General features: G+C 39.8%; 1 protein-coding gene across 1 annotated transcript in view; it reads left to right on the forward strand.

Annotated features, from left to right (window-relative positions):
* The first annotated feature begins 7900 nt into the window (after positions 1 to 7900).
* IPO7 (importin 7) overlaps positions 7901 to 25556 on the forward strand; it is a 34553-nt gene continuing 16897 nt past the window's right edge. The window contains exons 1-10 of the mRNA XM_064163708.1: positions 7901 to 8078; positions 16462 to 16543; positions 17847 to 18000; positions 18356 to 18514; positions 19452 to 19608; positions 20225 to 20314; positions 20733 to 20827; positions 20927 to 21011; positions 24539 to 24673; positions 25161 to 25260. Of these exons, the coding sequence (XP_064019778.1) occupies positions 7995 to 8078; positions 16462 to 16543; positions 17847 to 18000; positions 18356 to 18514; positions 19452 to 19608; positions 20225 to 20314; positions 20733 to 20827; positions 20927 to 21011; positions 24539 to 24673; positions 25161 to 25260 (1141 nt within the window). The 5' untranslated portion in view covers positions 7901 to 7994. The remainder of the gene's footprint in view (positions 8079 to 16461; positions 16544 to 17846; positions 18001 to 18355; positions 18515 to 19451; positions 19609 to 20224; positions 20315 to 20732; positions 20828 to 20926; positions 21012 to 24538; positions 24674 to 25160; positions 25261 to 25556) is intronic.

Here is a 25556-nt window from a genome sequence, read left to right on the forward strand (position 1 = left end):
TTTAGCTGTAATTATTCATTATTTTATCTTGACAACTCAGCAAAAACATGAATGAAAATTCATTTCACATTCTGAAGCAAGGAATCCTGCTTAGGGAAGGCCAAGTATAGAACAGCAGAATGCTGGCAAGCCAGAACGGAGGTGTAGGAAGAGCACCCCGAGAGGATGCTGACACAGCTGTTTGTTATCCTGAGAACACACTGTTGCCTTGCATGCATAGTTCACCTGCCTTCAAAAGCTGATATGAGGGGCAAAGCCTTTCCACTTTGTTACTTCATAAAACACACAGAAAAGACAGAGTCTTGTTCAGGGAAAGACACAGGCATTGGCAATACAATTCTCACGTTTCTAAACATATGTGTTGCCTTGCTCTTGCAGCCACTGTAATTAGCATGGAGCAATCATGAGGTGTGTTTGTCCCACAGGCTGGGCTAACTGACCTAATTTTAATCTGGCTGTTGGCTACCAAGAGAATGGAAGCCACAGGAGTATGCATTTCTGGGCCAGTTCCATACAAACTTAACTAGCCTGAGTGGAAGGTACTGCTAATACATCTGGGCTGCTGCCCACCCAGAAGATAAAGCTGCATGTCTGATGTGTTTGTACATGACAGGCTGATACCCAGATGCATGTCCCAGATCACCCACCTGTTCTTCCACAGAAACAGTTAGTGGTGCACCAGTGGTCATCAAGAAACACTGACATATACCCACAAGTACAGCAGAAAGCTGAATACCAATTTCATCACTTGTTTTAATATCTGCATCTCTTTAGCAATTCATATACAGGTCAGAATGGGGCCTATGTTCAACATTATACTGCTTTTGTTAAATATGAAGATATTTGTATTTAAAACAATATAACCCAATAGAAAACATATTCATCCCATCTGGACAGCAATGCTGAAGTGTAAAGACTTGCAAAGAATAAACATTATGAATCACCTAATAAAAGTGCTAATGAGATAACATCTGAAATGCAAGAAAAGAAGGAAATTAAAATAATTTGGTCTTAGAACAACAACAAAAAGAAGTATTTTCATTACACTCAATTTCTGACATTTATCTTTGCTCTCTCTAGGAAATACACATCTCCACACTTTTCAAACTTTAAAAAAATATTATTCTTAGCAAAAGCAGCTAAGCTATCTAAGGCATATTATCTATACAGCTATTTCTAACAAAAGTAATTTGGGGAAGGAGTAAGGTAGTCTTTTGAAATCCTGTTTGTTTTAAAAATATGTATTAAAAGTTAGGCTTCACTTAGCATAGCAGGAATCAGACTGGAAGGGATAGCATGCCTCTTTTAGTACTTGTAAGTAAACTTACCAGCTTAGCTACTGCTCATGAACTCTGTATCTAACCTTGTTTTTCTCCCACTCAGCTGTAAGCACTCCCCTACCTGCCTCTGGTTATTCCTTTAATGTCTTTACTATGCTTACTGTCAACCAGACAGAGAAGTCAGAGAGAACAGTCAGTCTCCTGTATTTGCAGTCAGACCCAAAGGAACACTCTTTCCCATGTGGCTCAAATTCTTTACCTGCCCTGTGTGGGGAATATAAAAAATATTAATGGAGAACAAGTGATCAGTCATTATGCTGAGGACATGTTGTATTCACTTGCAGCAATTCCGTGATTTTCAGCACAACTTTTCATTTCACAACAATATAGCACATTCCATTCAACTTTTGCAGTTGTACAATCAAAATAAAAACATGAAAATTGCATAAACTGTTAGTGCCAGCTTAGTGCTGCAAGTGCCATTTTACTGTCTCCTGCTTATCTTTCCACTGGCACAGATTCCTCATTCTGCAGCTTTTTAAGTTTGACATTTTTCCTAAGGGCCATGAAATTCAATGGATATGCTCACAGAATTCATCTATTTCTAGTGTCAAACTTTCATTGTCTTTACCTACATGCAAATGAGGCTTATTTGAAACTGCTTCTTCCTGTTTTCTTTTCCCTGGATGAAGTGCAGTGAATTAGATGCATATACAAATATAAATGTATAGGCTAGAAAACAGTGGCTGAGGGAGGAGGAGGTAAAAGTGCTATAGCTTACAAACACTCTTGCTCCACTGCCTGTCACACAGAGCCTGAGCAGGATCTGAGCTTGGTTAGCTGAACTTCCACACTGTGGAAACAACCTTCAAGAACAGATACCTTGAAAAAGAGCAGCAAACCCCAAACCATCATGCAGTTTATGATCACATATCTAACCTAACATCCTGTATAGCATTGGCATTTTGAGATTTACTCACAAACTTTTTATTAAACCCCTAGTCTTGTCAGTTTGACTGAAGCATAGCTTGCGTTTCTGCTAAAACATCTTCCAGAATGGCATCCAGTCTCAGGCAGAGATATCACGTTAAGAGTATTGATTAATGCAAGTGGGAATTTGCCTTACTGACTTTCTATTTTCACCTCTTACACATTGATCCTGTTGCATCTTTCTTCACTAAAGAGATGTTCAGTATCCAATATTTTCTTCCTGAGGAGGCACTGTCGCTTGTTTTTCCTAGCTTGCTGCCCAGAGTTAACTGTTAAAGGCAATACTTGATGAGAGACTGTGCACATTTTAAGAGATGTTTATTAGAAAAAATAAAAAGGTCAGAAGTCTAGTTTTTCCAAACTTGGAATAATCATATACCAGAGGTTTTGGGGGTTTTATAGTTTGGGGGTTTGATTGGTTCATTGGTTTGTTATTTTTGCTTTTGTTTTTTAATAAAGCATTGGTCTAGCAGCTGTATAAAAGCTCTATCTTCTTGGCATTTGCTCAAGACCTTAATATCACTAGCTCTATTACAAAGACTTGTTTCTTTACTGTTTCTTTACTGCTTTATTTCAACATTTCTACTCCTGCTGTTCCACTTGCATACACTACCACCAACTGATGACCAACATTTCTTTTCAGCCTCTGTCCCTTGGGAAATGGCTTTGAATATAGGGTTTAGCATCTGCTCAAGTCTTGCCATCTGGCTGGTGGGGGTGGATTGTGGTTTTGTGGGTTTGTTTTTTTTTTTTCTTTCCAGGGTGGAGCACTACTGAGCTCACAGCTACATAAAGGAATTTAGTGGCTTCTTTGCATCCATCTTGAACAAAATTTCAGCAAAGTTTACCTTAAGGGTGAAGCCAACTCGTAGCTGACTAAGGGGGATTAAAAGGAGCTGTGCAACCCCAGCATGGGCATGCAATGGTATCTTGCTCTCTTGGCTAGAACTGACCTCAGAACAGGGTTTTTGTAAAGAACCTCCCTTACACTGCCCACTAAATCTCTGCTTTATCTCATCAGTATAATCCTTTTAAAGAAACATCTAGTGAAAATACACAAAACTGATAAAGCTTGAGAAAGGTCTTCACTAGCTTTGCTCCCTTTATACACAATTTTTGGCTTCTAGCTTTTCATTTACTATAAACACAATGGTACCCTATAAAGGCATAGATGCTAATTAGTGCTCTGCAGTCAGCTCCAAGGGAGTATAATACTTTATTGAAGCTGACAAATATTGTCTTTGTTATCATTCCAAATTCCCAGGGAAAATATATATGACTGCTAAACCAAAGATCATATCAACTCATCTGATGCAACTTGCAATATATTTATTTTGCTTTGTTAGTGTTTTTTTCACCTCCTTTGTTTGCTAAGCAGTTTTGGCCAAAGTCCTCACTAACTACTGTGCTGTCTTGGCTAGGATTAAAGTCTTTTTTGTCCTGCTAATACTGGTCAAATAAAGTATCTGACAAAAGCAGCTATGTTTATTTAATCCAAACAAAATTTCAGTATTCAAGATGCCACAACTCACAAGTCCCTTCTTCTTTGACATTAGTTGTCATCTATTAGTTTGCCTCACTCAAACTGCTCATATGGTTTTCTTCTCTGATCCTTACTGTATTTCATCCCCCTATTCAACACAAAACTACTTGTGGTAAATGTAATATATCAACAAATGTGGGAACCCAAAGGAGTAGTTAATGGAATGTTTAGCTGGCCTTCACATCTGTGTGGGAGCCCAGAGGGTGATTAAGTGATAGGACATCTTCATGTACCTTGGAACTGTGTGATAAAAGATGGAGATAATGAAATGCTGTATCGCTAAAGCAGATAGGAAAAGCAGTTAGGATAAAAAAACGTGTTAGAATAAGACAAAACAGTGGTTTCAAGGATTGGTAGGCTGTGGGAAAGTGAAATAAAACATGTAGGAACCTCTCAATATAGCTACTGGTTTCACAGTTCAAGGCCATTTGGGTCACCTGTGGATGTGGTCACCTCTTTACAGACTGGTCTGTCAGTTTGTGTATCAGCTAATTGTGGTGGGCCAGCTGGAGAGGGCCCACTGTATTTTTATGATGCTCATGAACAAAGCCACAAACAAATTATTCAGAATTGTGATTTTGTTCTTTTTTAACATTACAGATGCTTCTTCTTAAAGCTGATGACCAGTCTACATGAAATGTCCATTTTGACTCAGTCTTGCATTCAGTAATTTCTGTGAATCAGTTAAACCTGCTGTGAGGGTGGTTATTGTTACTACTTCTGGAAAAGCAAAGGTGCCAGATGCAAACATCCTTGTGAACACAAACATTCCTTGACATACAATATTTTCTTTTTCAGAGTACTTAGACTCTGGACAATTGCATCCACATGCTTCTGGGTAACTGTTCTTGTGTGCTTCTTACCTTACACAAATGAACACTGGTTCACATCCTGTTGTACTTTTCTTTGCAGCATTTTGTACCTGTGTATCCAACAAAGAGTATTAGGTGTAACAGTTCATCATGAGCCCTTTGAAGTACTTATTTTTCTTTTTTAGAGAAGATATATTCTGCTTCAGAAATTGTTGGATCAGTTTAGCATCTATGTTCTTTCTTATTGTTGTGGTTTTTAAAGATAGCTGACAGAAATTAAGCTCTCAAATGAAACTGGAGAAAAAATACAGAATTATATTTAGAGGGAAATACAGAGATAGACATTACAAAGCTATTACTGCGTCCCTGGCAAACCCCCTTGAATTTTCCCCCAACTCAAAAACTAAATCTAGTACTCTTCAGTGCTCCAATCCTCCTTCCCACCCCAATGCCTCTGCCATCCAAGAGGCCTAAACAAGCCTTTAGAGGCCCCAAAACAGGCCTACTGCTTACATGTTCTTCCCGATAAAGTGGCTCCACAGGGCAGAAGGAGAAGGAAAGGAGCATGAGCTGGTCTTGTGACTTTATAAAGAGATAGCAGAATTATGGGACTGAATAACAATCTTCTATTCCCCAGAAGATTTTTTAACCCTATAGTCTCAACCTGGAACACTAGTTAAAGGCCTTATTGCTTTGCTCCTTTGATCCAAAGAAATTTGATCTTATCTGTGCTGTGACACAAAAGCATGGAGAAGACTTTCTTGTAGCATTTTTAATTATATTGAATATATAGCATTTAACTTTCTTTTCCCCACCATACTTTGGGCTACATCTAGATTTAGAGTATGACTGGGCAACTTACAGAAGAACATCCTATGACATCACATCCTGAAATTATGCTCCTTTGCTACTTGAGTCTTCTGTGTCTGTATGTCTCATGGGTCTGTATGTCTTCTGGGCTTATTTAGAAAGCCAGACATTCGTTGCTCTTTAGCCATTTAGCTTTATAGATCTAATCTTCATGCTTGCAATAAAAAACAAACCAAACAAAACCATATAGGTAGTGTAAATAATAGTTTCTAATATAATGTTAAAAAAACCCTACCATCTGATTTTTAACAGAAGATGAAAAATCTGGGGGTTATTCTAGAAACAATCACAGAGAAGTTACTCATTTGGAAAATGTGCGTGTACAAAAGCAAGTCTGTTAAGTTGTCTTATATTTTAAAAGGCATTCTAGACAAACCTAACTAGTACAGTTTTTGCTACCTTTGGTCATTCTCTGGGATGATGGCAAGCTGACAAAGGATAGTTTTCAAACCCATGCTGCCTGTATCCAGACTACACATTGAGAATGACCTGTGGCCCAAGACCACTAGCACAGCAGGGTGGTAAAAAGGAAACAAGTCTTAATATGACATTTCCTGAAACAGTTTTACTTAACTAGTATAGAGAATGTCACAGAATCACAGAATCAGTAAGGTTGGAAGAGACCTTCAAGATCATCCAGTCCAACCTATCACCCAGCCCTATCCAGTCAACTAGACCATGGCACTAAGCTTGTCTTGAACACCTCCAGGGACGGCAACTCCACCACCTCCCTGGGCAGCCCCTTCCAATGGCAAATCACTCTCTCTGTGAAGAATTTCCTCCTAACTTCCAGCCTATACCTCCCCCAGCACAACTTGAGGCTGTGTCCCCTTGTCCTGTTGCCAGTTGCCTGGGAGAAGAGACCAAACCCCACCTGGCTACAGCCACCTTTCAGGTAGGCTTCAGTTGTAGACAGCAGTGAGGTCACCCCTGAGCCTCTTTTTCTCCAGGCTAAACACCCCCAGCTCCCTCAGCCTCTCCTCATAAGGCTGTGCTCCAGGCCCCTCATCAGCTTCGTTGCCCTTCTGTGGACATGTTCCAGTACCTCAACAGCTCTCTCAAATTGGTGAGCCCAGAACTGGACACAGTACTCAAGGTGTGGCCTGACCAGTGCTGAGTACAGGAGCACTGCTTGAGGTTGTTGTGGCCAAAGTGTAGAACCGCACACTTGGCCTTCTTAAATCTCATCCCATTGGCCTCTGCCTGCCCATCCAGCCTGTCGAGGCCCCTCTGCAGGGCTCTCCTACCCTCCAACAGATCCACACCTGCTTATAGCTTGGTGTCACCTGCAAACCTAACGATGATGGATCTTTATTAATTTTCTAAATTGTTGTCACTTTTAATTTATATTATTTTCTGTATGGATTTGCAATTTCTTTGTTAATGAGCCTTCATTTCAGAATTGCTCCAGGATGAGCTGTGATTTTTTTTCTTAATTGTATTATCTATCTGTTCAATACAAAAATTCAAGTATACATACATGTCATCTCCCAGGTAAAGACACGACAGAGGATGACTTTGTATGCTACTGATTACATTTTACACATCTCATTGTACCCAACATAAACAGTGTTGCTCGTTTTATTGTGACTGCTCGCACACAATTGCCTCAGTGCCTACCTAAATGCTGTAGAATAAAAGCTGTAGAAGTGACTTAGAGAGGACCAACTTAAGCAGTCCACTTCAGGTTTTATGTCTGAGTCAACCCCTCCAGAAATGACAACTCTCTTTGTACTGATTTTCTGACAAATGTCTGACACATCTTCGGGAGGTAGGTTTTTGTTTGTTTGTTAATAAAAGCAGCAGAACAAAACGCTGCATTTCCCCAAATGCTTAAGAACTGTTTGCACCTGTGCCCAACACACGGCGAGTGCCGTTAAAGCAGACGCATGTGGGCAGGTATTCCTCCTTTTTTTGCCAGACATCCCAGTCGCTCCCAGGACGGGAAGCCTATACAGTAAAAGGTGAGACTGTAAATAAAACAGTGGTCCCCACTTATCCGTAGCGCTGCCGACGGGTTCACGACAGAGAGCGCAGCACCCTCCTCGCCCGCAGCGGCGCACAGCGCCTCACAGCCGGCGGGGCCGATGGTCGCCTGCAGGCCTTCTCCATGCGCCGGTGCCGCTTCCGGGGCTGCCCGTAAGGCAACCCAGTCCCGGCCTGGCGGGCCGGCCCCCAAGCCCTCACACCGAGGAAGAGCGAAGCTCCTCTCCACCCCTCCCTTCCGCTCAGCTTGCGGGGAGGCCGCAGCAGGCCGTACCTCGGGCTCGGCGGGGCGCGCAGCCAGCCGGCAGACTACAGGTCCCGTGGCGCCGCGCGGGGCGGGGCGGAAGCGGCGCCGCTCCCTGGCGGCAGCGGGGGGCAGCTCTATCCGGGCCTTTGGCGCTCTCCCTTCCTTTCGCGCCGGCGGCCGCTGCGAGGCGGCTTGTCCATGTGCGCACGGCGCGGTGCGGCCCCGGCCCCTGCCCTCCGTCTCCTCTTCCCCCCACCGCCGCCACCATGGACCCCAACACGATCATCGAGGCCCTACGGGGTACCATGGATCCGGCCTTGCGAGAAGCCGCTGAGAGACAGCTTAACGAGGTGAGGGCGCTGACGGGGCCTTGGCCGAGGCCGCCGCAATATTGGGAAGAGAGGTGTGGGGTAGTGGGGTGGCAGCGCGGGCGGCGGGGTCGAGGCAGGCCTCTGTAAGGGGAAAGAGAAGTGGGGGCGGTGGGAAGAGGCTGTGGGGGCGCGGGTAAATGAGGCTGAAGGATCGGAGCCAGGGCCGGGGGAGAACTCCTCCCGCTCCGGCAGTCCCGTCTCCCCGCGCCCTCGGCCCCTTCCCGCCGCCAGGCCCTGCCTGATGTCACGGCGGCTTCAGGCTGGGCCCGGCCGCTCGGCTCGCATTGTCCCCGGCACATGGTAGCGGAGCCAGGCCATGCTGTACCGGGCGGGGCTATTCGAGGTGGCAGAGGGGAGTTAGCTTTAGAAAGCGGTCGATGTTGGGGAGGAGGCCTTCAGTGCCTTTCCTGTCGGTAACAAATTATCTCTATTGTCTTACTGTTCAGCTAAGGAAGGGGTAATCTATATAGAGGTGTTTAAATCGTCGGTGGCACAGGCCCCCAGTGGCTCAGAGGCTGGACCTAATCCTGCCTGGGACTATCTGAGGCAAATCTTTGGATATGGGAAGCAGTAATTTGTCAACGGTAAATGAATCAGCAAGACCCCCATCACTTCACAAGTAGCGCAGCCTTTTAGAGTAAGACTGGCCTGGGCTGAATTCCGAAAGAAAGTCTGATGGCCTGGCATTATTTGGGGTTTGCACAAATTCTTTGGTCTCCGGGTTCTGCAGCACCGTCGAGGTAGGTGTGCTTTCTGGGTGTAGTATTGACACGTGCCCAAAAGATGGAGGCAGACAGAGTTCCCGACCCACTTATTTCATTTGCTTAGTCTACATTCATGTGTCATATCGGGATATAATGAAACCAGCAGGTCCTAGTTCCACAGGTTTCAGTTTTGGAAGAAGGTTGTATTTTTGTTCCACTCAATTCCACCCAGTAGGTGAAAACTTTTCTTTGTTGATGAAACACAACCACTAGACTTCTAGACATTCAGAAATAAAAAGGTATTTTAGTGTTTGGCTGGGATAAACGGTGAGGGCTTGATGGAGCAGGTGATGGACAGCTGTATGGCTGCTGCTTTTGTGTCTTTAGATGGCCTTTTCCACAAACGTTTTTCTTTGTTGCTCTTAAGCAGAGGATAGGCCTGATGAAATAAATTTAATGCAACAAATGTTCAGCAGAGCTAAGATGAAGGTGAGTTCTGACACTAGGCAAACTTTCAAAAACTGGAGGTATAGCTTCTCGTACTATAAAAAGAGTGTAAGCTAAAAGCTGATACGTCTTTTGAGAAGTGAATGGTAAATAAATGTTATGTACATTTGTAATGGGTAACTGTAAATTGAATGTTTAATTGAGGTTTGTTTGAAGTAATTGGCTGTCTTTTCTGCATGCTTTGGTAACAAATATTTTAGTGTTCCTTAATTAAACAAAAATGATAGTAATGTAGTTGCCTATATAGACAGTAATAGATGTGAAACTATATCTATGCCCTAAAATACTCTTTTTTGTGTTCTATGCATGTCAGTATCTATAAATAGTAACTTATTTGAAATGTATTTTAGCTGTTTTCTGCAGGTATTGAGTTGCTGATTATGCAGGAGATTGCCTTCTCTGTCAGTTGGGGTCTTCAACAAATGGCTAACTTTATTGCAGGAAGGATCATGCTCACCAGCAACTGTCTTTTGTTCATGCTTTTGGATCAACATTATAGGCTATCATGTACTACACAAGTATTAAATTGGTATAAAATCCAGATAACTGTGCCACTTAAAAAATGCTGGAAATTATTGAACTAATGCATAAGAATTCTTTATTGCTGAATATGTAGCCTCACTGATCTTTTACAGATCTTATGTGATAAAAATATTTGTTAAGGCTGAAGTCTGCAAGCACTTGTATGTATATGTAGTTTTAGTCACATACGTGGTCTTAGGTTTGCATAGGTTTATATAAGTCAGTTATGCATTAGCTTGCAGGATGCTCTTCTGTATTTGTTAATTATTAGGGCAATTGTGTTAATATTTCAAGATTCGAGCCTCTTTCTCTGTAAAGATGAAATAAATTTCAGCAGTGAGTGCTGTTCTTGCATGTGGCCAGGCGCACAAGTGTTTTATAGTTTAATAGTTGTCCTTGATTGACCCTTTAGTTTACCTCTAAAGTGCCTCTGTTGAGGTGGTGATACTGGTTTTCACTAGAATGATGATTTTTCCCTTATCATAAAAGAATGTACTTCAGTCATTAATTGATATTCCTAATAAGTGGAAGAGTTAAATATCTAGATCTGTCTTTATTGTACCCTATCAATGAGCAAAGTTTCCACTGACTGGAGAAGTGAACTTGAGTGTATGATTCTCTATTTTCCAGGCTTTGTTAATTTTCCTTTGACCTTGGCTAAGTAATTAGTTACTCTATGATTTATTACAGTTTCACTGAATTTTGTGACAGAATGCTGTTAGGACTTTTGGAGTTCAGATAGCTAAAGAAAAAAAAAGAGGCAGATATTTCAGTCTCTTTGGTTTTATTTTACTCTGAAAATAAGTTACAGGGAATAATATCACTGTTTCTGGAGTCCAAGAGCTTCTCATGTAATTTCCAGCTGATAATGTACCCTGAGGTGTTTGCCCATCTCTGCCCTTGTTTTACAGAGGGAAGCTGTGTTTTACAAGGACTTAGGACAGTATTCTTCAAGTAAGCTACTGGAAAACAGCAAGAAAACACTGTTGCCTTTTGAAACAGTCTTTGTACTGCCTGTATAAAGTGTTTCCCAGAAACGGTGATGAAAATAGATATTTTTAACTGCAGCTGTGGAGTGGCACTCTGAAAATAATGCACAGAGTTGTTTCATCTTTTAATATGAACATATTTATAGAGGTGCAGTTGCTAGATAATACTTTCCTTGCAGGCTTCTTCTTTGTGATTCCAGAGAATTTATAATTTGGCTAATACATATATTTTCTGAGTATGTAAGATTAACCCCAGTGCATGTGAGCTGTTGACACCTTTCTAGACTAAGAGCCCATTTTTTTGTCTCATAATGTTGCAAAGACGTAAGTCCCCAATAACTCATAAAGAAGTCTAAGCTTAAAAGAGTTTGTTTAGGAAAACATTATTCTGATGCTTTATTTACGAATTGCCTGTCAGAAATTAGGTTTAAACTTTTTAATGTTTGAAATATTCTAAGTGACAGAGAAAGGAAAAATGCTTTAGTGTGTTGGTTAGTGACTACAGCAGAGTACTGGTTTAACAATGCAGTGTTTTTCATTGCCTGCTTAATACACACAGATACCAGAATGATGGAATCATTACATTAAATTATTTGACTTGTAACTACTGGGAGTTTTGGAGTTAAAGAAAAAAAGGACGCTGCTTATTAGCAGTGCCTTTCGCCCAAGAATTTCAAATGCCATGTTGTGAATACTTTGGAGTAGATTCTTTACAGTGTTACCCTATCTTTAATTTTCTGTAACCTTTTCTAACATTTTTATGTGTAGCACCTAAGCTATATATTGTAGTGTGAATAAGAACAGCAGTGGAGCATGAGTTTCCTGGCTCTGACTGTCAGATCACAGGTTCTCTTTCAAAGTTGTTAGCATTACATTTTACCTAAAAGTACTTTATTATCTTCACTTTTATTATTTTCCATCTATACTTCTTGATATGTGCTAGGTGAGAGATGCTTTTGGAAGGAATGGTTTTAAACTATGTGTTCAAGACTGATCCAACACTAGAAATCCCCTTGGGGGCAGTAAGGAACCAAGGGAGCTTTGTCTTCATTAGGAAGAAGTTATATTCCTGATGCATATTAACTCACTGCGAGGTAAAATCCTAGCAGATGGGGCAACTTGCCACTTTCTCATGACTTGGCACATAGTCACTCAGTGTGCTTAGCCTTTCCTAAGCACAGGTTCTTTTTTCCTCTGTGAACGGAAGAGCAAATAAGCTTCTGAACTTGCAGCTGTATTCTGATAAAATGAACAACATTTTTAAGATCTGATAAGTGCACATGTGTTTTTTGTAAACCTTAAACTGAATTTGCATGTACATTGTAGCTGCGTAAGAGGTGCCAGAACTAGCTTGCAAAAACCTGAGGTCAGAATGACTTCCACACCTGCTGAGTTCTTAAAAAAGAATTGAAAGAGTGTTACAGGGTAGTTTGCTGATTCAGCATGGCCTTACAGTTCCTGACCTTACCTTTCTCTATAAAAACAAACTGTTTTATCTCAGTGTAATAGTTGTGTTCACCTAATTCTACTGTGGTCTAGATCCAAAATTGCATGTAGATTTTTTTTTTTTTTTAATTGAGGTGAGATGTGTTGAATTAGCTTTTTTTTTTAATGTGTGGTACTTTGAATAACTATATAAGTAACCTAGAATTATAGTTCAGCTACATACTGGGAGCATTACCCTTCTATTTTGATGTTTCGGTAACTGAAGGAGATATCTGTAGTAGTATGTCCATTATGATACGTTACAGTCTTAATGTCTGAGAAGAATGCATGGAGGCCTTTTTACCTGAGATGAAGCATCTTGGTTTTAACATTTAGTGACATGCAGGTGTTGTGTGAGATACGAATATTTCTAGAATTAAAGACAGATGTAACTCACTGTGAGGGTTGCTACTGAGGGGAAAAAGCGCTTTTGTGTGTCAGAATTACCTGATAGTTCCTATGCTGTGAAGTAGTCTCTTAATATTAAACTGCAAACTGTTTACGTTTCAGATTAGGTAGCCATCATGATGCTTTTCTCAAAAGTGTGTTTGATACCACACAGCTGAAAAACCAGCTCTGCTAAGAAACACTGCAGTGAAATACACAAAAAAAATGTATGTTCTGGAACAGTGATTGATATTAACAGACAGTGGTGCAACGTTTGTGGTCTGATAGATTGCATTCCTTAGCTAGTGAGGCTGCATAGCAAAGATTGCTCTTGGGAAAAGTCCCTGAATTCTTTGGCTCTAAGACAACAAAGTCATACCAGTGACATGGTGTGTTGGAGAATTTATGAGGGGGAAGGAATTGAGATAAGTTTTGGTTTTGATTTTTTTAAAAATGTTAAGTTACATGTACAGACTTTTGACTATGACAGAACCTTTTTTCCCCCTCCAGTTATCACTGTAGTTCTTCAATGCTTCTTTTAAAGAGTATGTGTGAACAAGGGGCAAAAGAAAAAAATACAAAGTTTCACTGGTGCCAGAACTTGAAAGTCAAAAATTGTTTCTGTTCTCCACACAGTTCAGAGTATGTGATAGCATCCATGGTCAAATCCTGTATTTAATTCTCATACTGGAGCCATAGGACTTCAGTGTAGAATGACTTTCAGGGCATTCAATTCTTCTGGAGACTGGAGTGTGCATGGGCAAGTAGAATCCTCTACGTTCAGATACTTCCAATAGACCTTTAACGAACCTTCATGTGCAGCTCTCCTGTTGTGTAGCAAAGTGTTCTGACACTAAACTCAAAAGCTAGTGTTTGTGTAGAGTATGTATTTAAAAGAGCTGTGAGGTTTTTTGTTTGTTTGTATTTTAGCAGTTCTATTGGTGAAGAGGAGCATGATGTCCTGAGAGGCAGCTGTCTTTGGAGAGCAAAACTAGTAAAGGTTAAAATAGATTAAATAGTTGCATGTTCAGTGGTTTTTTTTTTTATGCTGTAGACACCAAGTCAGCACCTCTGTGCTGCCTTGGTTTATGCTCAGTTGTTTTTTTCTGAATGCAAATAAAACATAGTAAAAGAGAAAAGGGAGCAAGTGACAATTTATTGTGGTACCTGGAGTTTTATTTGACCATTCAGTTCACGTGCGTGTTTCTGTACCTGTCCTTGCTCCTCTTTGCATTTCAGTTTAAGTGGCATGGGAAGGAAGGGATCACTGTAAAGAGTTTGTAGATGCTTTATATTCCTCACAGAGTAAGTTATAGAAGCATTAATGCTGCTCCGTGTGAATTTGGTTATGAACTAAATAGATTAAGAGGAGGCTTTACTTGTAAAGCAGAAGGTATTTTGCTTTTGCTACCTTATTAAGAGCATAAATTGTTTCCATCCTGAATCTCTGCTTTGAGCCACTAAGGGTGATTAAATATCTCATCATTGTGGTTGGTTGGTGTCTTGACACTTGAGATGTTAATAGGGATGATACTTGTGCAATGGAAAAGAAACCCAAGAAAACCATCTGTAGTGGTATAGATGTTTTGGTCCTATCCTTTTAAACTTGTTACAGTTCAAAGAATCCAGTGAAAATACATTAATATTGTATACTAATAAAATTGATGTTTCAGGAAGCTTCTGTAACTTACTATAAGTATAGGCCCTGTCTTGTTTGAGTTTTTTACTATAGAAAGTATTACTCTTTGATATTTTATTAAATTTTATTGTGGAAGTTTTGTTCACTGCTGCCTATTTTTGCGTTTTCTTTTAAGACACATTTTTTGTATTCAGCATGTTGTGATATTCCCCTTAGTTTCCTGGTAGTTCTTAAGCATTTTCCACATGTTTTTAGTGGAATTTAACAGTCTTTAGTAAAAGAATAGTTGTCATTTATCATGAATGGGAAATTAATCCTTAATTTTAAAATTACAGGATTAAGTGCTTTTGAATTGAAATACATGAAATACATTGTAAATATTTACTATTGAAAAGGTAGCTTATGTTTATCAGAGTCATTGTGGAAAGACATCAGTTTGTGTCATTTCAGACTTATAAGTCCATAATGTGCAGCCTGTAATATGACCTTGTTCATAGGTGAGATAAAGGTTGTTGAAACAGAAAGCTTTCTTCAGCAAGTTCATAATAACATGTTTAAGTACAGAAGCACTTCCACTGACATTAATGTCAGGCATCTAACTGAATACTGTTCTGATTTAGGACCTAATGTCATTTGGTCTGTGTTGCAGAAGTGTGTCTATTAATGTTACTTAAGAAAATAAGGACATCAATGGACCTGGAGCTGCAGTAGAAGATAATAAACATTTCAGTTAGACCAGATGCAAATGTTGCTTCTGTGATTTTTATTGCACAGAATGGATCTATACAAAATTTATAACATTTTTGGGGAGAGTCTTAAGTTCATCCTTCATTTTAAATGAATTTTAAATAACACGAGACATGAAGCAAGCTGCACTAATCAAATGTTAGTACAAATCCATGAACAACTGTCATGTCCCAGGTGGCCGCTTTTGTACTTGTTTAAAGGGGAGATTTGCTAGGGAAAGTTAAAGGTGAAGACGAGAACTTAGTGGTCTAGGAATGAACTGGGCAGTGTTAACACACTGAGGAAAGAGGACATGATGTCATTTAATTGAAAGAACTTCTGCTTCTACTGAAAAACCAGAAAGATAATTTCTGGGTTTTGGTTCTTTTGAAGTAGATCAGGACTTGTCCAACTGAGTTCTGAATATCTCAAAGGATGAGGTCCCACAGCCTCTGTTCCAGGCCTTGACTGCCGTAACAAATTTACTGGTTTTCCTTTTCTGAAACAATTTCCTTCAGTGCAGCTCATGTCCATTGACTCTTGACCTTGAGGAAAATTATATTATTTTCCTGTTACAAGAGGTAGAGTTAGGTTGTAAGGATGACAGCAAAATTCGTTTAACGTCTTGAGTTTTGATGCCTAGGAGAGGTAGGTAAAGGATGTTATAATGTTAAGGTTACTTTCTTCCTGTCGTAAATACAATATAGTACTTAGTGTGTCAGTGACATTTCTCCTAATTGTCAAAAAAACTCATGATCTTTCTGTGTAAGTGAACTCTTGCAAATATTTGAAGTTGTTACTCTGCATTTAGACCTCCTTACCTCTAATTTGCTGTTTTATGGTTACGCTAACAGTTGCTGCAGTAGTGGATAAATTGTCACTTGAAACTGTTTGTTCAGAAAGTTGGACAAGATTACTTAACATTGGGCTTAGTTTTAGAACATGGTTGCCATCTGTTTCTTAGATTATTGTATGAATAATTCATACTTTGTTCAAATCCATTGTAAACTTGTGCCTGGGTTTTTCTGCCTATTTTGATATTCTTATTTCAAGTAAGTATTTGTTCTGAATGAAGAACATGTTTGGTGACTGTAAAAGACTGGTTCGTGAAGCTTGTTTAATGATTTTTTTTTCTTTCGACTTCATTACCTTAAACAGTAGGCTTTTTCCTCCCTCATGCTGTCTTCAAAATACAGTGAAACTTTGGAATGCTCTCCTTGATTAGCTGAGTGCTGTGAAACGGTCTGAATTGCTGGTATTCTATTGATGACATTAAGTCATTATAGAGATAGTGTAAAACCTAACAGTATCCTAAAACTTGACAAACTATGACTAAATAATGTTGTTTTGTGATTTATTTATTGGTTTGTTGATGTGTTCTGTTTTGTTTCATTTCTCTCCAGGCTCATAAGTCAGTGAACTTTGTTTCAACTCTGCTTCAGATTACTATGTCTGAGCAACTGGATTTACCAGTGAGACAGGCAGGCAAGTTTTCAAATCTTTTCATTGTATCTGTTTTAATGGTGCATACAGACAAATACATAGGCAGGTATTGGTTAAAGAATTGCAATTATGTTAATTTCAAATACTGAGTGACTGGCAGTCACTCAAATTGCAGTCATCCTGAGCTGTTTCTACCACCATACACAGAATAGAAAAGATCAGAAGGAAAAGGTGCCTGGCTCTTCAGTGTTTGCTCTTCTTTCTCTCTAGTAAGTTGTGGTCGTTGGGGAACAGAATGGTTTATGTTACTAGCACACTTGGTCCAAGGAGGTGGTTTAAGCTGTACTACTATGCTAGTGTTTCTAAACATTTTAAATGAGAGAAAGCAAGTTGACTTTTAGAACCTTCCTGATGAGCACATGAGCCATCAGTAAGATTGGATACTGAATATTAACAAGTTCAGACATCACCCTAAAGCTTCTGTGATTACTTGATAGAGTATGATATCTCAGTGATGATTTTTTTTTTCTGACAGTTCAGAAAGTATGGTCTCCATCACTAATTTGGATCTTCCATGTAGTAGACTACTCTTTAAGTTGTAGTGTAAGCCTAACTTGTATTTTTATCTTATTTCTTAGGGCTGCCATTCAATTATGACTCAAAATGTTACTAAACATAATATTAAGTTGCAAAAAAGGGAGAGATTTGGTAACAGCCTCTGAAAATTCACCTTCAGTGAAAGACAATTAAATACCTGAGCAGTATGTAGAGAGTGGAGACAGCTCATATAATGCATAGCTTACAAACACTGTTTTGCAAAGCACTTAAGGGCATGATAAATGTCACTGACAACAGATGGAAGTCTGCATCACTTCAATCTTGTAGCATGTATCTACTGAGTGTTTCTTACCTTTTGAGACTCTTTCAGAAGGTGCATATGAAATTCAGGAAAACAAGTTGCTTTACAAATTTGTACCTAGAAATAAATTATCAATAACTTTATTATTAGTTCATCACTTGAGATTTCCTGTTGGATTTTGTAACCTCCTTTCTAAGTGCTATAATCTGTATCGTGACACAAACACACTTTGGTCCTGGTTGTGAAATGTGAAATGCAGGCATTTGTGCCATCAGCCTGATTGCTACAAAATGCTGTGCTCATAACTGTGGTATGAAGGAGCTGTTTCCCTTTAGCATTCACTCCTATATCCCAAACTTAATTAGTCTTTCTGTTTTTTTCTTTTTGCTTACAAAGGATGATTTAGGTAGTTATTAGTATTGATTAGTGTTGTCTTCCTGAAAATGCTGAGAAGATATCAGCTTATTTTCCACTTTTGTTTCACAGGAGTTATCTACTTGAAAAATATGATAACCCAGTATTGGCCAGATCGTGAAACTGCCCCAGGAGAGATTCCACCTTACTCCATCCCAGAAGAAGATAGACGCTGTATTCGTGAAAATATTGTAGAAGCCATCATTCACTCTCCTGAGCTGATTCGGTATGTGGTTTTAACCTGTCTATGAATTGGTTGTGGCTCCTCACTCTCCGGAGGGTTTCTTTTTTTTTCTCTATTTTTGGCACAGCTAAGGTCACCTGCATGCTGAGTATCATTGTCTTATACTGTAGATTCTGAGTAGAATTAATGTGGATGGAAATCCAGTTTTCAGCTTGTGGAACATGCAGTAATTTAAAGCTCCTCAAACAAGGAATGTTAAGCAGAAAGTACAGGACCTAAACTTTCAGAACAAAACCTGAAGTATGTCTAAGTTTGGGCAGTATTTCCTGTTGCAGCACCACAACAATATAACTAATATAATAGTAATGTATTTAATCATTGTGTGTTTGGTGTCTAGAGTACAGCTTACGACTTGCATCCACCATATTATCAAGCATGACTATCCTAGTCGCTGGACTGCAGTTGTGGAGAAAATTGGGTTTTATCTTCAGTCCGATAATAGTGCTTGTTGGCTTGGAATACTTCTTTGTCTTTATCAACTTGTGAAAAACTATGAGTAAGTTTTTTCTACCACATAAAACGGGAGAATTAATGTATTTGTGTGTATTTTTTGTATTCTATGTGTATATTGTAGCAATGTAGAACTGCATGTAAGGTACTGCAAGGGTGTAAGAAGCCTGATTTTAGAAAAGGAATGCTTGCATTGCAGATGTTGGCTCATATGTTCCCTTCTTTCTAAGAGTTGGAGGAAAGACTTCAAATATATCTTCGATTCCTTTCAGGAGTTTTGAGATGTTTTGAGAAAGGGAATGGAGTCTTATTTTCAGCATAGGCCAGCTGGTGGACTGTCACCAGCATTGGAAGGTCTGAGGCAGTATTTGAAGGGGAATTGCAGTCAAAGCCTGCTAGATAGCCTTGAAGCTTATGTTCTCTATCGAATTGTTAGTGTTGGGCAAATGAAATGGGTAACATGTGAGAGATATGAACGGTAAACTGTGAGGGACTTTACAGTTTATTTTCTTCAATGTCAGTGAAGTAATCTAGCTTTTGGAAATATCTTGATAAATTGTGAAGCCTGGTAAATGTCTTTTCTGGAATTCTACTGACTAGCCCCAACATCTGCCGTTTTGGGAGTAAATGTGTACCTTTTGCTTGCAGTTTTTTTAGCTCTCTGATTGCTTTTCACTATAGCAATGGTGTGGCTGAAAATGATGTATTCAGAGTGAGTAAGGTGGCAGGAATGCATTACCAGCAGAAAAATGATGGGGATATATAGTGGAGTAATGGGCACTAAGCGGTTTTCTAACTTGCCTTCTCACTGTGGTGTCTGGCTCTGCTTCATTTCAAATTCTGTAGCATAAGATAGGTAGGATTTCTTAAATTATGTGTTGTTAGAAACTGTAATATAACCTACTTGTGTGGGGAAAAGTGGACATTTCAAATTCAAAAGCTACTTGAAAAAATCTAAAAAACTAATTTGTTCTTATCTAAAGGTACAAGAAACCAGAGGAGCGGAGTCCTTTGATAGCTGCAATGCAACATTTTCTACCAGTTCTGAAGGACAGTTTTATTCAGCTCTTGAATGATCCATCTGATCAGTCTGTCCTCATCCAGAAACAGATCTTCAAAATATTTTATGCCCTTGTCCAGGTACAAAATAAATTTTGTGTATGTCTGGTCAGTAATGTAAAGCATTATGCTTTTCCTTAAAATAGTAGATGACATAAACATTTTAACAATATCAGATTACATCTGAATCATTCCCTCTGCTGCTAAACTGTGATATGAATCATAGGGTTTTGGTATACTTGATGGTGCTGTGCTTTTACTTTTGTACATTACTATTCCTGGTTGGCATTAGATAGGACTTAGGCTTGCCATCCTCTGGACAGAGTACTTGTGGATTGAGAGGCCAGCTTACAAAGAATTAGCAGTGTAGATGCAGCAGATCAGAATGAAATTGTTAATATGCAGTTAGTTCATTGCTTCAGAAATGAGTGCAAAGTGCACTTATGCAGTGCTAAGACACTACTGAAGTAGAATGAATTGGAGTGAAGAGCTGTAGCACTTTCTGAAGGTACTGAGGATATATGGTCTAGGTTGTGTTAAGTTCCTTAGCCTGAGTTGTCGAGTAATTTGCTGATCTTTCAAGTTAGAGAAGTAGAGACAGAAGGGTTGAAAAATCTAAAATTCGAACTTTGAAAGCAACATTGTTTTCACATTGCTTTATAATAATAAATTTATTTTGCCCTTTTTTTTTAATAAGTACACATTACCTTTGGAGTTGATAAATCAGCAAAACCTGACTGAATGGATAGAAATACTGAAGACTGTTGTCGATAGAGATGTACCAGCTGTAAGTGGCTTTTGGCTGTTTTGAAGCTTAAAAATTTTTAACTCACTAGAATATTAAAAAGTTTCATTTGTTACTTTGTTTTGTTGTTTTTTTTTTCTCAAAGGTTGCCAAGAAAATGCATTTTCAAGATAAATAAGATGTTTAAGCAGACTAGCTAAATTTCAGCAATATGTAGCTTTTATGGGGGTTCTGTTTTCAAATTATAGCACAATTTAGCTTGATTTTTTTCAAGAATTTGTTTGCCATTTATGCAGCATGTCATGGGATTTGTTTTTAGCTGTATTGTACCTTAGCAAAGGCAGAAGTGAAAATGACAAGTTAATAGCAAAATATGCTATATATTTGTTCAAAATTTGTATGATGTGATTTCTTTGAGAGTAGTTGATAATTTTTTTTTCTTTTTTTTTCCTCCATAAAGGAAACTCTTCAAGTTGATGAAGATGATAGACCTGAGTTGCCTTGGTGGAAATGCAAGAAGTGGGCTTTGCATATCTTAGCTAGACTTTTTGAGAGGTATTCTCTGTTTCATTATTAATTTAAAAAATCCAAGCATAGATTCAAGTTATTAATGCTCTTGCACTTTTGAATTTTCATACTTGCTTCTAATTCTAGGTATGGAAGCCCTGGTAATGTTTCCAAGGAGTACAATGAGTTTGCTGAAGTGTTCCTGAAGGCATTCGCTGTTGGCGTTCAGCAAGTAAGTAATGCAGAGTGTGTGGGGTATTAGGATAAGATTAGAGTTCACAGTGATTTCCTATTTTAGTATTTTCTGCAAAGGCTTCTTGCTTTGCCTCACAATTGTGGGATGCTTTTTAAGCATATTGGTATGGAAAGTGCTGATGTCTGTGGGTTAAAAGAAAGGAATGATTGAAAAAGCCTGACTATTAATTTGCTGTGTAGGACAGTTCACTGAAAATAGTCTCTGCAGGATTGATCATCTGCCAGGAGAGTCAGTGGTCTCATGTAATAAGCCCTCAGATGGATGAGCTCTAGATAAATGCCATATTTTTTTCTGGAGGAGAAATATTACCTGTGTGGGAGCCCAGGTAATATTGTCTTCTGTCCTCCCTGTTGAAGGGACCAACCCAGAGAGAGTGAGGAGGACCCACATGCTCAACGCTTGGCTTCGAGGCTGGTGCTTCCAACAGGATTTTGGCTTCTTTGACCATGGGTCCCCCACATGACACCAGATCTGCTGGCAGCAGATGGGGTGCGCCTCTCTCCAAGTGGAAAGAGGTTTATATGGCAGGGGTTGGCTGGGATCATTAACCGTGCTTTAAACTAGGTTGGAAGCAGGGGAGGGTGGAAGCCAGCCTTACTACAAGCAAGCCTGAGACAACTGTGGGGCCATGTGTCAGCTGCACTGGTGGCTCGGGGGAGGTAGGCGACGGTGAGTTGTGTGCTGGAGAAGAGGCAAGATATGGCATATCAGGGAGGGAGGCTAACAGGAACCTTCAGCCTGTTACCCTGCAGCACACTGGGGACACACAAGAACTCTTTAAATCTTGTAGAGAAGGACCACGGAGATCAAGCAATGATTAATCAGCACTTGCAGAGCTTACTGCTAGGTTGGGGGCCATGGAAGGGGCTGGGAATGGTGAGACATCAAGGGTGGAAGCTAATGGACTAACTCCCTCCCTGAAATGCTTACACACCATGGGGAATAAGCAGGAGGAGCTGGAGATCTGTGTTAGGCTGAATGACTATGATATTATTGCCATCACTGAAACATGGTGAGACAGCTCCCACGACTGGAATGTTGCCATGGATGGCTCTGGACTGTTTAGGAAGGACAGACCAGCAAGACGAGGTAGGGGAGTTGCCCTCTATGTGCGAGAGCAACTGAAATGTGCCGAGTTCTGTCCAAGGCAGAGGGCAGAACAGGTTGCAAGCTTGTGGGTAAGAATTAGGGGATGTGGAAAAGCAGATGAAATTGTTGTAGGGGTCTACTATAGACCACCAGACCAAGAGGGAGACGTTGGTGAGGCCTTCTACAGACAGCTGGAGGTAGCCTCTAGAGCTAACTCCTTGGTACTCATGGGAGACTTCAGTCACCCTGATATTTGCTGGGAAGATCACACAGCCAGGCACAGACAGTCCAAAAGGCTCTTGCGGTGTATCAATGATAACTTCTTGATGCAGGTAGTGGAGGAAACAACAAGGAGAGGTGCACTGGTGGACCTTGTATTAACTAATAAGGAGGGACTCTGCCCTGGTGAGACCTCATCTTGAATACTGTGTTCAGTTTTGGGCTCCCCGGTTTGAGAGGGACAGGGATCTGCTGGAGAGGGTCCAGCAGAGGGCTACGAGGATGATTAGGGGAGTGGAGGGTATGGTTTATGAGGAGAGGCTGAGGCACCTGGGGCTTTTTAGTCTGGAGGATTTGAGAAAAGTTTCTAAGTATCTGAAGGCTGGCCAGGAGTGGGGGGGACAGGCTCTGCTCACTTGCTCCCTGGGATAGGACAAGGAGCAATGGGTGCTAATTGCAGCAAAAGAGGTTCTGCCTCAACACAAGGGGGAACTTCTTTACTGTAAGGGTCATAGAGCACTGGAATAGGCTTCCCAGGGAGGTGGTGGAGTCTCCTTCTCTGGAGACTTTCAAAGCCTGTCTGGATGTGTTGCTCTGTGATCTGCGTTAGATAGTACTGTCCTGCTCTGGCAGGGGGGTTGGGCTCAATAATCTTCTTGGATCACTTCCAACCCCTAATATCCTGTGAGATAGGTATAATATTTAAGTGGTGCAGTTGACCTCTTTGCCTACCTTTTTAAATCTGGCCATACAGTTCTTTCACTCAAAGTCAGTAAATTCTAAGCCCTGTAGACTTCTGCAAAAGCTTGCTCATGCTGGTAAGTCTGGTTACATTGTACTCGTCTCCCTGTCTGGAGAGTGCCACTTCTATAGGGTCTGTTACACACAGAGCATCTTCTGGACTATAGCAGTTTCTAATCCTGTGCATAAGTGTTACACCAAACTATCCTCGATTTTTCTTTATTGAAGTAACTTCATGATTCAGATGGTCCTGCCACATGGCAGTAGCCTGCAAGTTTTCCTGAAGACAGAGAATGGATTGGTGGGACAGGAATTGTCATCTGCCTCTCTTACAATGCATGTGTTTTTCAAGTCAGTGATTTGAACTTTTTTAACTAGCAAGAGAATTCCCATGGGTATGGGGAAATTTTTGGATCTGATCTACAATTCCTGACTGTACTCTTGATTTCTGAGGTAATTTTGTGATTAGGTTGGAAATATAAATACACAATTTATGAACATCGCAGGGAGCAGAATGCTTTCCAAAACCTCTGTTTTAATCCAGAGAAGAACAGTTCTTAGTTCAGTTTCAGTTTCCTTATCTTCACTTCTGATGAAATTGTAACAAAGTAGAGGACTTAAAAAGAGGAAAATTAGGGGAAATACTCCTAAATACATGGGCATTTGTAAGTCTTCCAACATTTTGAAAGGGAAAAGAACATTTGTCACATTGAGTGCTAGGAAATATATTCCAGCATTCTACTGAGACAAGTAGAGTCAGCATCACCATCTTCTGAATGTGGTCATCTGTCACATGTAGATGACGTCAGACAGATAAGTATTACATGTTCTTCATGACCTTACTGGTTGTTTTCCACTTCCAAGATGAAATAAAGTTCCAACAAAAGAAGTCTTTGAAAAGATAAATTTAGAGTTTTGACAGAATACTTCTCTTTTTATTTGAATCAGATTTGATCCTTGATGTTATTTTATCTAGGAAATACAAAGAGCTCAAATCTTTAAAGACAATTTCTATAAATCAAAAGACTAAAATGGTTATGGTTTCTTCTTGTACAATAGTGGGGCTTGTTTAGAAATACAGGTAGAATGGGTGTAGTCATCATGTGTGCAGATATCCAGTGGTTGCGCATGAATTTATGTTCTCAGAGTAACAAGATGGAACAGTAAACCCCAGAGGGAAATGTTTCCTGAACTATGTTGGTGATGAATTAGTGTGTATGATCTGCCTTTTTAAGGGATTGTATTTTAAAAAGATGTGCAACACCTGAAATCAGCTGCAGATTGCCTTAAAAATTAACTGACATTTAGTAGAAAGATTAGTCAGTACTCATTTTAGTCTAAGTGAACAGAGGGGGTTTGTTGGGTTCAAGGGGTTTCTTATGTAGGACTGTGAAGGAGAGTAAAATATTCTGTACTCTGTATAAGGTGTTGATGACATCTGATTTTTTTTCTAGGTCTTGTTGAAGGTGTTGTATCAATACAAGGAAAAGCAGTACATGGCTCCTAGGGTTCTGCAGCAAACACTGAATTACATCAATCAAGGAGTGTCACATGCAGTCACCTGGAAGAATCTGAAACCTCATATTCAAGTAAACCATTTTGGAGTTTAATACTTAGATGACTCAGAAGTACATTAGTCAGTCTGTTGTACAGTCTTGTTAGCCTTGCTAGAGTTCAAATTTTGGGGGACTTCAGTTGGAACTTGCTGGTGGGAAGAGTTTAAGTGTGTTTGGTGATGGTTACTTTGATAAATGAGCAAAGTTAGCTCACAGGGTTTCTTGCTGTCAGTCTTGTGCTTTACTCTGTAACACAGAGAAACAACAATTTTTGAGGTGGTGTTAATTACTGAGTTTATGGCATGGAATCATTTCCATATACTGTTATCCAAGGCAGATACTTGTGCTGTGTTGTAACTTTGCCTTAAGTTAAAGAATCTCTCCACTACAGTAGTTTTGGAACATTACCATTTTATATAAGTGATTGGATGTACAAAAACTGACACACAGTACACAATACAGAAATTGATTTAGTACCATAAGCATGTTTTCAACTTCTTTTTTTTTTAATGAATTGCAGGGAATTATCCAGGATGTTATTTTTCCATTGATGTGCTATACAGATGCTGATGAAGAGCTCTGGCAGGAAGATCCCTATGAATATATTCGCATGAAATTTGGTGAGAATTTAAAATCCACTTCACATGAAGATAGCATTTTGGGGGTTATCTTGTGAGAATGGAGATGGAATTAAGCTTTAAAATGGGGAAAAAAACAAACCCCTTTGTATTATCCATATAATATAACTTCGTGTAGTTAGTTATCTTTTGGATATTCTGGTGCAAAGGTCAGGTAACATCTGGCAGTGATGCAAATGTTTCTGCACTTGAGAAGGTAGCTAATTTTGACAATTACCAAGTTTTTGTTTATAAGTCAAACAGTTCAAGTCTTGCTAAAATATTTATATGCTATGGTG

Source organism: Pogoniulus pusillus, chromosome 24, assembly GCF_015220805.1.
Source record: "Pogoniulus pusillus isolate bPogPus1 chromosome 24, bPogPus1.pri, whole genome shotgun sequence".
NCBI lineage: Eukaryota > Metazoa > Chordata > Aves > Piciformes > Lybiidae > Pogoniulus > Pogoniulus pusillus.